Here is a 12501-nt window from a genome sequence, read left to right as displayed (position 1 = left end):
AAATACATTGAGTTAATTCCAACTTTGCACATCCATTTTAACTTAGAGATTTAAAAAAAAGAAAAAAAGGTGTATTTTTCTTTTATTATCTTGGACACTATCATTTAACCACTTGCTGTTAGATCTATTTGTACTTAAATGACAATGACACTATTTTAGAAACTATAGCTTTGCTTTTTCGTTCAGTTTTCGTGAACCGTTTGATGAAATTGGTGTGCTCTGTCTCTGGATGGCATGCTTTTACGATTTTATAATTTGACAGAAAATTCTGTCACCCTCATATTGTTCCAAACCTGTATGAATTCATTTCTTCTGTTGAACAAAAAATAAGAATATGTGTAACCAAACAGTTGATGGACCCCATTGACTTAGTATGGAGAAAACATACTATGGAAGTCAATGGGGCCCATAAATTGTTTGGTTAACGACATTCTTCAAAATAGCTTCTTTTACGTTCAACAGAAGAAACAAACTCATAAAGGTTTGAGGGAGAGTAAATGATGACAGAATATTCCTTTTTGGGCAAACTATTCCTTTAAATCCCTCCCTGTTCTAGCTTGTACTATTCTAGATGATGTTTGTATTGCTAGCTCTTCTTGTGTTATTGCCTCTTTAAGATAAATCGCTTGTTTGCATCCCAGTTTTCTAAGTCTTTTTGGATAAATCCATCCTCTGCTAAATCTAAATGTAAATGTCTCTGTACTGGTCTTTTTAGATTTTAGAGACGCCCCCTGGTGGAAATCCTAGCCAGTGGCCAATATCCAGTTGTTGTTGTTTTTTTAACAGATCTCAAAATCTATATTTGATGTAAAGTTGTTCTAAACGCTTAACATCATTGCATTAAAGCATTTTCTTTCCATGTTTTAGTATAGTTACCACAGACATGGCACTGAGTCATCTGAACCTCCTGCGTCCAGTATTGTGCAGATTTGGCTCTTCTGTTGTGAGGACCCCGCTGGTGACCAGATCAAGTGTCCCCTTTCTGCCCCAAGCAACCTGTCCCGTGGTCCTGCCGAATTTTGCCCGTCATTATGCCACAAAGAAGAGTAAAGGTGAGTGGAGGACCACGGCTACTTATCTCTCACAGAGCCACAACAAAGAACGTCCAGCATAGGGGTAGGAGTGGATGTTGTATTTGTTTTCTAAAGCAGTGCTTGTTTAGCTTCACTCAAGTGGGCTTTAAGCCCATATGAAGGGAGAAGAAATTCCCTCTTTTCTCTGTCTGACCTCCAAATCCTGCTTTCATTTGTAATTGCTAAAACAATCAGCCAGCATGCTGGTCACAGTCTTTCATTTCCATCTGCAGCTCTTCTTTTGAAGCCATCAGTGATGAAGACATTAATGTTTCTTTCTTCTTTGCTGCTTTTTTATAGCAAAGGCAAAAGGGCAGACGGCTAAAGTGAACATCAAGGCAGCATTGGTGGAGGATATTATTAGCCTGGAGGAGGTGAAGGAAGACATGGGTGCTGTCCTGACTTCCCTGAAAGACGATTTCAGCCGCAACCTCAGCATTCGCACATCACCAGGTCAGGACCAAGCAAGATATTGACACGCAGGCAACTCTGTTACTTAAACTCAAAGCTCTGATGCTTAGGTCACGGTTTGACTAGTTAGCCCCTGCTGGTGAATGCTATTACTACACCACCTGACCGCATCTTTGATCATTGAAAGCCATTCAAAAATTCTGAGATGTGCCTATTCTGAAGAATTACATTTAACATTTAAAACATGCATATTTTATTAACTCATAGTTGATTTCTTATTAGCGTTCAGAGCGCTGAACTGGCATTGGCAAGACTTCACAGAATTTGAATTAGAATGCAACTAATAATTCTGCTCAGTCACACAGCACAGGAATTACATAATTAATTTTGACTTATTTATTCTGTGATATTTAGAATACATTTGCTTCTAAACAAAATCAATGCTATCAAATCTTGAAAAAAGATCTCAAATCTACAACACCACAGCATGTTATCACATTTCGTTTCAAAGTTTGATTCAATTTCAATTCATCATTTATTCATTTGTTGTATGATAATGTATGTTTATGGGTAATTCATGCTTAAAATAAAAATAAAATAAATGTATTTTTGTTGGACAGTTATACCATATTTTTTGGATTTCATTCCATTTCCTTAAATTCAAATAGCAATTCTGTAACTGCAATTTACATTCAGTAAGATAGGAAAGAGACAATTAAATGAAAGAAAAATCTTAATTCTAAGAGATCTTTAGCCTTTTGAAGATCTCTACTATATATTTTTAGATTCACATATTTGCTTTAATATCTGCTTTTATTTTTAATCAAAACTACTTTGAAAGCAGTTTTCACTAAATGAACACACAAATATTTAATTATTTTCAGTCTTTTTTATTATTATTTAAAGGTTTAAGAAATACCACATTTAGACTTCCATTGACTTTTTTAAAATAACAAAGCAAATAAACTATTCAATCAGAGTTTTGAATCGGACGGTTTCAACTGATTCGCAGAAATAAAAATGGCTTTTTGAAGAAGCTCTATTCACTGAAAAGTCCCCCAGACGGTCACATTAACTTATACTTTTTTTTGCATCACGGTCAGTTACAAGATACAAATTCCAATGGTGTTTGGTGCCTCTACATCAACTCCAGTCCTGGAGGGCCAGTGTCCTGCAGACTTTTATGTAATTAAAACGACCCGATTGTATTTTGCATTTTGAACACCTTTATTAGCTTGTCCGGGTGTGTTTGGTTAGGGTTAGATCTAAACTCAACAGGACACTGGCCCTCCAGGACTGGAGTTCAAGAACCCTGATCAACATTATCAGTGTCCCTGAGGTCATACAAGGCTAAAAGAGTATTGTGTTGCCTCGTCCTCCCATGAGGATCAATGCACAGCGATCCACCGTTGCACATGTTTTGGCCTTGACCATTGTTCCACAAGGTGGGGTCACCCTGTTTCCAATCCTACTTCCTGAGGTACATCCAGGTCGACCCTGTTCACTCCAGCCCAATCCCTAAAGACCCAACAGTTGGGCATTTGGAACATGTGGTTATGGAGTCCATGTTCTTCACTTTCACCTCCTGACCTTCGCCAGAGCTTCTCCTTGATCCAGCATGGACTTGGTTCCATGGAACGAATATGGAAAGTCAGATGGCATGACGTTCTTTTAAGCAAATGATCAAATCATCTGGATTTAATTAAGCAGCGAGTTTATTATGAAGGACAGGAGAATCACCTTGGCCGAGGGAAGGAGGTCACGGAGTGCAGGATTAATGGGGTGACCCAGTGTCTGGGCACACTACACGAGGATTACGACCTGTCTGTCTGTCATCTGTAGGATAGACCGCTTGTGCTTGGATCTCCACAAATGTACATTCTTTTATTCCAGATAAATCTGCTGTCAGAGGACATCGCTTCACAAAAGCATTTGTATTTTCCAAACACTTCATCTCAAGGACAGGAGTTTGGTGGTTCTAACAAAAGGCTCAAACCGTCATCATATGATGGTTCTTCAGCAAGCAAGTGATTTTAACATCAAGCCAATTTGCTTCTAAATATTGACTAGCTTTTAGGTTCTTGAAACGGAGAGGGCAACAATTGGTACCATGACCAGGAAGAGCCCATTTGGCTAATAACTTCCCTGTTAAACTTCAAGGTTTTTTAGTGGAGGAAACAGCAATATGTTCCATGGAAGCATTAGCAGATGTGAACGCTTCTAGGTAGCACACACACTATCTGAGTTGGGTTCCGGGGACAAATATCTTAAAGGGTTAGTTCACCCAAAAATGAAATTGATGTCTTTAATGACTCACTCTAATGTCGTTCCACACCTGTAAGACCTCCGTTCATCTTCAGAACACAGTTTAAGATATTTTATATTTAGTCCGAGAGAGTATGAAAGTGTATGCACACTTTACTGACCAAAATGTATTTTCTATGCTTCAAAAGATTCTAATTAACTAACTGATGTCACATCACTACTGTGATGATGTTTTTATTCCCTTTCTGGACATGGACAGTATAGTGTGCATACACTTTCATACTCTCTCGGACTAAATATAAAATATCTTAAACTGTGTCTTACGGTGTGGAACGACATTAAGGTCATTAATCATTGATTGCCAATGTCATTTTTGGATTAACTAACCCTTTAATGCCTTTGCTCATGATAAGATGTTGGTCACAGATTGGTCAAAGACCCATCAGAAATTAGACAGAAACTGGTTTTCAAGTTTCGCAAAATATGATCTTAGATGTAACAAGCTGATGACAAAATGGTACAAATATGGATAATTTGAAGTTCTTGAGTGTTTTCTTTGGGCAAAAATGCACATGCAGGTTCTCTTGTGAAAGATCAAAGTGCAGTGCGGTGCGTCTCAGCTGTTCTCTAGCCTCTCAGAAGTGTGGGATAAAGCAAGGTAAGGCCAGGGACAAAGGGTGGGAGACAGAAACATTGCTGTGTGAGGTAAGGCAGATGAGGGAAGGAGACATGCTGGCGAAATGTTCTGGTTTTCTGTCTGGAGAGAAAGGAGTGGGTGCTTTCATCCCTCAAGGAGAGCGAGACATGTCGTCACAACAGTCATCCAAAGGTGCCTCTTCTTTTGCAACTTTTCTTTTTTTTTGAGACGGGTTGGAAAAGGATACAGGCAAATGTCTAGTTGTCAGAGCGAGCAAGGCTAGATATTCCATTGTTTTTCTGGAAGGGACAGTTCACCTGAATGAAAGTTCTACCTTAAACCAGTATCACATTATTTCTTCTGTGTAAAAAGAAAAGGAAGATATTTTGACTTATGTTTCAGCTTTTTTTTCTACAATAGGATTCAGTGTTGGTTTGGATCCCAATGACTTTCATTGTATCAGTTGCAACATTCTGCAGTTCAGAAACACACATTTCCTGGGAGTCGAATCCATGACCTTGGTGTTTCTAGTGCCATGCTTTACTGTTCAAGCTTAAGGAATGGCCCTCAAACAAGTTTTTGGCTAAACTAGCTGGAACTGTCAGCCACATTAAGCGACAAAACATCTTGTTGGTTACTTGAGTTCAATTTTTGTTGTGACTCACTCAATATCTCACTCAGTATCTCATGGCAAGTAATTGCATATGAAACATCACATTTCTCTGTTTGGTAATTTTTTATTTGGATGCATATTGCTTTCACTGAGTACAGAAAAATTAAGGTACTTTTACCATCACATCTTATAAGAAGTATTCTTTATGATGTTTTTTTAACTGGCATATTACAAGTTTGTTGCTTGTTTTTTTGTTGTTGTTGCTTTTTGTGGCAAATGCTTGAATACCTCACTGAATAATTTTGGAGAAAACCCCTGGTTAACAAAGGATTGTGTTATGTGTTCAGGTGCGCTTGACCACATTATAGTCACCACAAAGGATGGCAAATTTCCTCTCAACCAGCTGGGCCAGATATCCATGAAGTCTCCTCAGCTACTTGTGGTCAACATGACTGGCTTCCCAGAGGTATGTAACCAAACTACAGCTTCCTAGCAGAACTTCATAATTCTTCATAATTCTCAGTTCATAATGCTGCATGCAAAGTCAAGTACACACACACACACCAAAAACACACTTTTTCTCCTACTGAAACCTGAGTGTGATGGACTCTTTCCAGCCTGGTTTCAGAGAAATTGATTGATTGTTGGGGGAAGCCCTTTGTTCTTGGAGAACGATTGAAACGTAGGCCAAGAGTCTGTGGTTAGCTGTCAGGCCAGGAAATGACCGCAAAGTGGCCTCTGGAACTTAGACCTGAGTTAATGTGTGATATCTCTCTCTCTTTTCTGTCTTTTTGCCTCTCCACACATTATGAGATGCTGTCTTTCTGTTTTTCCTCTCTTCTTTCTCCCATCACCACACTCTCCGTTGATATATACGAGTTCTTTCTGCGTGATGTTCAGATAACCCTAATGAGATTAATACTCTCTCCTCTTGGCCTATGTCCACTCAATACCAAAGGCTCTGGTTTCCTGGTGGCTCTAAAACCCAACAATCTACCTTCGTCATCCATCCTGGGAGACTTCAAACCAAAGCATGTAAGGGATAATGTACAGTCAGCCAGCCATTATTGCAAAATACATCTTAATAGGATGATCAAAACCAAAGCAGTGGGGTGTTACACCCTGAAGGTGTTACATGGCTTTTTAATATATATATATGTATATGTATTTAAATTCAAATAAGTTTGTTTATTTCACTTGTAGCTTTAACTTAAATCTTCTGTTAATGGTCCATTACAACATATTAGCCAATCAATAACAGTCAATGAATATTACAATGTTAATTGATTGCATTACATTACATATGTTGTCATGAGTAGAGTGAAATATACTGTAAGTATTTATAGTTACTGTAAGTTGTCATTATACACACATTTTAACTGCTAAATGCTGCAATTGTCTATGTAATAAATGTAATAAATCCAGAAATACGATCAAATTTATCTTTCTTTATATTAACAGTGGCCGGGGTGACGCATTATGCTATTGATATAATAATTAACCATTTGCAAATTGATTTGCCTCTATTCATCACCTCTATATGAACATAATGCTAAAAAAAGTCCCTGCACAGTTTCATGCTTGGATGACCATAATGCCAGATGCGGCCGTTTAGGGTGTCAGGAAAAACTGGCCATTACCTAACAGGGCTGCAAAAAACAACACAGAGGTGACTGGCCCGGCCCGAAAGTAAACAGCTTCATGATTGTTCTAATCCATTACACAGTCTTTGAGAAGACGCCGTTGTTTTCCATTCATTCATTAGAGGGCCAGAGAAGGTCCAGTCTTGTTGAGAAACCCCAGTGGCTGTTGTGTGTTGTGGTGCAGACAGCCGTCATTAGCTTTCGATCTCTGTGTGCCTGTGTGGTATCCAGAATCATTAAGAAAGCTGCATGCTTTTTTTAGCCCACAGTTTCTCAAGCTGACTTTGAACTCTCTTGTTTTTGTTTTTGTTTTAGTATAGAGGGTAACTAGGCTTCTTTCTTTTTTTTTACTCCCTAACCAGAAAAATTCTGGTTTTAACGTAAATTTCTGAACCACCAGGAAGTAATGATGGATGGCGTTCAGAAAAGAATCACACGCACACAGCAGCTGTGAGTCACTGAATTAGACCTCACAAGAAATGCATTTAAAGTAAGAGTAATGTGTGTACAGAGCAATCAGTTTTCTTTAAAAAGTGTGTGCGAGTGTGCGTGTGCATCTGAGTGAGCGAGTGTGCGTCTGAGTGAGCGAGTGTTCATCTGAGTCCGTGAGTGTGCATCTAAGTGAGCGAGTGTGCATCTGAGTGTGCGTCTGAGTGAGCGAGTGTGCATCTGAGTCCTTGAGTGTGTATCTAAGTGAGCGAGTGTGCATCTGAGTCCTTGAGTGTGCATCTAAGTGAGCGAGTGTGCATCTGAGTGTGCGTCCGAATGAGCGCTTGAGTGTGTCTGAGTGAGCGAGTGTTCATCTGAGTCAGCGAGTGTGCCTCTGAGTGAGCAAGTGTGCGACTGAGTCACCCGGTGTGCTACTAAGTGAGCAAGTGTGCGACTGACTGACTGACTGAGTGTGCAAGTGAGTGAGTCTGCGACTGACTGAGTGAGTGTGCGACTGACTGAGTGTGTGACTGACCAACTGAGCGAGTGTGTGAGTGAGTGTGTGACTGACCGACTGACTGAGTGAGTATGCAACTGACCGACTGACTGACTGAGTGTGCAACTGAGTGACTGACTGAGTGTGCGACTGACCGACCTTGAGTGAGTGTGCGACTGACTGACTAAGTGTGCGACTGACTGACTGATTGACTGTGCGACTGACCGACTGACTGACTGACTGACTGAGTGTGCAACTGAGTGACTGACTGAGTGTGCGACTGAGTGACTGGCTGACTGTGCGAGTGACCGACTGACTGACTGAGTGTGCGAGTGACCGACTGACTGACTGAGTGTGCGACTGACCCCCTGACTGACTGAGTGTGCGACTGACTGACTGAGTGTGCGACTGACCGCCTGACTGACTGACTGACTGACTGACTGACTGAGTGTGCAAGTGAGTGAGTCTGCGACTGACTGAGTGTGTGACTGACCAACTGAGCGAGTGTGTGAGTGAGTGTGTGACTGACCGACTGAGTGAGTGTGCAACTGACCGACTGACTGAGTGTGTGACTGACCAACTGAGCGAGTGTGTGAGTCAGTGTGCGACTGACCGACTGACTGAGTGAGTGTGTAACTGACTGACTGCGTGTGAGAGTGAGACTTTGATTGAGACTGTGTTTGTTCGCTAATCAGACATCACTTGCTTGCGTTGTGTGCACTCTAACAAGATGATATTTTTTAAAACTCATTAAAAAAAGACAGAAAGCTTTGCAGACTTTGGCCAGTGAAGCATTTTATTTATTATTTTATTTTATTTCAATCATATACTATGGAGCATGCAGTACAGTAGTATTTCATACAGCCTAAATCCTTATCTGTGAAACCGGGCAGCACCATGATATACACATGCTAGTCTGCCTGCACACAAGTTCAGACTGTAATCTTAGTCTAGTCTGGCCACAGGAGTTGTCATAGGTTTTGAGGTGAACCGGCAGAAACCCCCGACACAGGGTCACGCAGGTCAGTGCCCTGCACTGCAACCTCTCAGCTCCATCCCACGGGATCTGGCGCTGACAGCGCCCCGCGGCGCTTCCTACACCACACACTCCACCCCACTACCCCTCTCTCTGGAGCTCCATCATGGGGAGATGCTGCCCAGCTCCTTCTGGATCAAAGGGCCTGGGGTCAGGGTACTTCACTGATCTGGAAGGGGGGTGGTCTAGTGAGATATAAGGGCTGGAGAGATGCAAAGGGTGCAAGAAGGTTTGCAGCAGGTACCGTAAGCCCAGCTGGCTGTCATTAGCTCTGATGTGTATGTGTGTGTTTGTACAATGTGTCCTCAGGCCACGGCAGCCGTCACCCGTGCCTTGCAAGACAGCAGCATGGGACTCAACCCAGACGTGGAGGGCACCATCATCAGGGTGCCTGTTCCCAAGTGAGTGTTTTACTGCCCAGGGCCTGAATCCTCATGACCACTCTCACCTTTTCTTTTAACATCACTTCTTACAAGCTATGTTTGCTTTCACTTCAGTTCTCACTCACTTCCTGTTTGACTGTGCAATGCTATTTTCCAAGTACTAATGTCTTTTTGTCTTTTTAAATTAAGGCAAGCTTTACAATTGCTGTTGAACATTATAATTTTAGAGGGGTTTTGCACACTTTTCAGTTGACCAGACTAAGAGATCAACTTGAGCAGCTGAAAACCTGTTTGACCAGGCTGGAAGACCAGCTTAGGTCATAGCTTTTTTTCCCATCAAGGGCCTCTTTTCACTTGAGGCAGTAAACAATCACTAGCAAGAATAATCTAGCATAGTAACACCCTAACAACCATCCAGAATACCTTATCAACTGAATAGGAACTCCTTAATAAGTTGCATGAGTTTCTTGAAATTCATGTTTAATTTCTTGAAGTTCATTTCAATCAAATCCTGTTACTTTTAGTCTGCTCTATGTATTCAAAGTGGATCTGTTGTCTGTTCAGTTCGTGTTTAAGATAACTTTGTATTGTTTTCATGTTCCCTTCGGTGCTACATACCCTCTCTATTATATGTGATACAAAAAGGAAAACTCAGTGGTCTTTAAACTCTGACCACCGCTCCTCTTTCCTGCCAAGCCAAATAGTCTCGCAGCACGGCCTTCATTCTACAAACCACAAAACTCTTTGATTACGAGGCTGCGCTACAGCTACAGCAGCAGGTGCTTGTCTGGCAGCGCGTACGGAGGGGCCGAACGTCTCGCCCGTAATCAGCGCAGCCTCGTCGCATGCATTTGCATTTCTAAAGAGAGCGGGAGGCTTGATTGGCTCGGAATCAGTAATTATGAACATTGTTTGCAGTAAACAGACACTACTCTTGGACTGTTTGCAAATGGCTGGCAGCAAAATGCCAATTATAAGATGGGGAAACTTCTACACCTACATCAGAATTTGGGCGAGAACAACTGTTTGCTGATTGTCAAACTTTTTTGTTTTGTTTTTAAAAAAGATTATAGCTCTTTCTGGCTTAAAAATGTATCATAAACACTTTGTCTGTCATAAGCCTCATAACATCAATGTGTAAATAAATAACAGTCAGTTTTTTTCTATGCATCATTTGGTCTAAAAATATAAGTCTGCAGGATTTTTCTTCAGAAAATTATTATGATTTCAAATGAGTCATGCACTGAGTTAGTTTAATTGTGTATTTGTCTGCCAGGGTGACGCGAGAACACCGGGAGAATCTGGTGAAACTGGCGAAACAGTTCAGTAACAAGGCCAAGGACTCGCTGAGGAGAGTACGGTCCAACACCATCAGTCAACTGAAGAAGTCCAAAGAGGGCGTCTCTGATGATACCATTCACTTGATCGAAAAACAGGTCATTCAAATGAGGAGCAACATAAAACAATTGTTTGGATTTAGCAGTTGAAGTAGTGATGAAGTATTTAGAAACTGTTGTAGAACAGCAAAATTACTAGCCTAACAAGCCAGACCCACATCAAGATGTTTGGTCTGGGAACTCACCACCATTGACAGGGCTCAATCCGAGGGGCGGGATAAACGGTTGTCTTTCAAACTCCCTCTGCACACGATAGGATAGCGCTACAACCAACCAGAGCAACGTGAAGCGGAGCTAGTTAACAGATTAAACATTCGCTGTATCCGGTCAGCAAAACTCAGAACACATCTTCCCTTTTTAAGAATTATTTCAGTGCCGTTTTTTTCTCAGAGAAAAGCTTAACTCCAAGTCTTCCTGAGTCGCGGCCAAAGCTGATTCGAAAGAGCGCCATTCGCCAGTTTCTGTGTTTACTAGTAGCATGCAACTCTTTTTTTCATTATGTTAAGCCCCGCCCACCGACTACATACACGATGTGATTGGCTTGACCAGAGTTTGGTTTTTCCAGCTCGGAAGTCTATTGAGAGTTGTTAGACTACACTCGCGGCAAATTAGATTTGCTGCAGTCTAAATTTCTAGGCTAAAAAATTACAGAAATTCAATAAAGATACCCATTTTAAATAAATATAAATTGCAAATTGTATTAGTAGTAATAGTAGTAGTATTGATAATAAATAAATAAACGTGTTTTATATAAGAATAAATCTATATTAATCTGTAATTATGTAATGTTGTAGAACAACAAAATTACAGAAATTAATTAAAGACCAATGTTTAATAAATTAGTATTATTTTATTAGCAGTAGTAGTAGTAATAATGAATAACAAACAATTAAAATAATTATTTTGTATTAATAAATAAACTTTATTTGAAAGAACTGTTAGAATAACATCAAAATTACACCAGTGTTTAATAATATTAATTAATAAGTAGTAGTGGTAGCAATAGTGGTAGTAGTAGTAATAATTCTAATAATAATAAATAAAAGTAATATTTGTCATTTATTAATAGATTAATGTATATTATTACTAGCAGTAGAAGTAGCTGTATTAATAATAATTTATAATATTATTAATAGTTTTTATTATTAAAAAATAGTTTTGTCAAATCAATTAATCATATCTAACATAAACTATTCTAAATATATAGTTTGTGTGTGTAGTATGTGTGTGTGTGTGTGTGTGTGTATTATATATATATATATATATATATATATATATATATATATATATATATATATATATACTCGATTTGATTGCATTAGATAGAAAGTAGTAGTAATAATAATTATTATTGTTGTTGTATAACAAATAAATAACTACTCACAAGGTTGTTGTTTTTTCCCAGTTACATAAACGTGTGAATAAGTGAATATTGTAAGTAATTATGTATAACTAATCAAAATATAAATTTGTTCTGTCCAATATCACCAGGTTCAACAAATGGCAGACAGTTACGCAGCAGACATCGACAAACAGCTGGCCACTAAAACCAAGGAGTTACTTGGATGACAACAAGGCCTTCCAAACTAACGCCACTGGCCCGTTTGTCTCGCTAACATCAGCTCAAAGGCAGTCAGCTGTTCTTGACTGGAACAAAAATCCCCCAAACAGAAAAACAGTTAATGATGCCGGTGATGGAAGCACTGAAGGTGGTGTTTTGGATGGTGTTTGGGTGTTTTTCTCATGCATAAACAAATGTTGGCGTGGCACGCCAGTGGCTTATGGTGCTCCTTGTGTTCACATCTCCAAACAAACAAACGGAGGACAAATGAGGTTTTAATGTGATTTAGGGTACACCTCCTAATCAAAGTGATGCCACAAACAGGGTGTTTATGTAAAAAGCACCGCACTGAATGTAAACTCTGTGGTCTTAACAGGAGGGTGAAAGTCACACAGGATGAAGAACGAGTGCACAGGGCAACATTCTGCCAACATTTGTTTTGCATTCACTATTGCAGCCACCAAGCTAAAAATAGTCATTATTTTCATCTTTATAATCAGATCTAGCAATGTAAACTGAATAAAATGCATTGGTTAGTATTCTAGTGCTGTAGCCCA

General features: G+C 39.8%; 1 protein-coding gene across 6 annotated transcripts in view; it reads left to right on the top strand.

Moving 5' to 3' along the window:
* mrrf (mitochondrial ribosome recycling factor) overlaps positions 1-12501 on the top strand; it is an 18437-nt gene extending 5936 nt beyond the window's left edge. For 3 of the 6 annotated variants that reach the window (XM_067432696.1, XM_067432694.1, XM_067432695.1), the window contains exons 2-7: positions 868-1052; positions 1374-1526; positions 5347-5465; positions 8913-9004; positions 10263-10422; positions 11875-12501. In XM_067432696.1, coding sequence (XP_067288797.1) covers positions 884-1052; positions 1374-1526; positions 5347-5465; positions 8913-9004; positions 10263-10422; positions 11875-11952 — 771 coding nt within the window. In that variant the 5' untranslated portion in view covers positions 868-883 and the 3' untranslated portion in view covers positions 11953-12501. The remainder of the gene's footprint in view (positions 1-867; positions 1053-1373; positions 1527-5346; positions 5466-8912; positions 9005-10262; positions 10423-11874) is intronic. The other 3 variants (XM_067432693.1, XM_067432697.1, XM_067432698.1) reach the window with 1 other exon arrangement.

Source organism: Pseudorasbora parva, chromosome 23 (assembly GCF_024679245.1).
Source record: "Pseudorasbora parva isolate DD20220531a chromosome 23, ASM2467924v1, whole genome shotgun sequence".
Taxonomy (NCBI): domain Eukaryota; kingdom Metazoa; phylum Chordata; class Actinopteri; order Cypriniformes; family Gobionidae; genus Pseudorasbora; species Pseudorasbora parva.
Note: the sequence above shows the minus strand (reverse complement) of the source record. Positions and strands in the feature narration are given on the sequence as shown.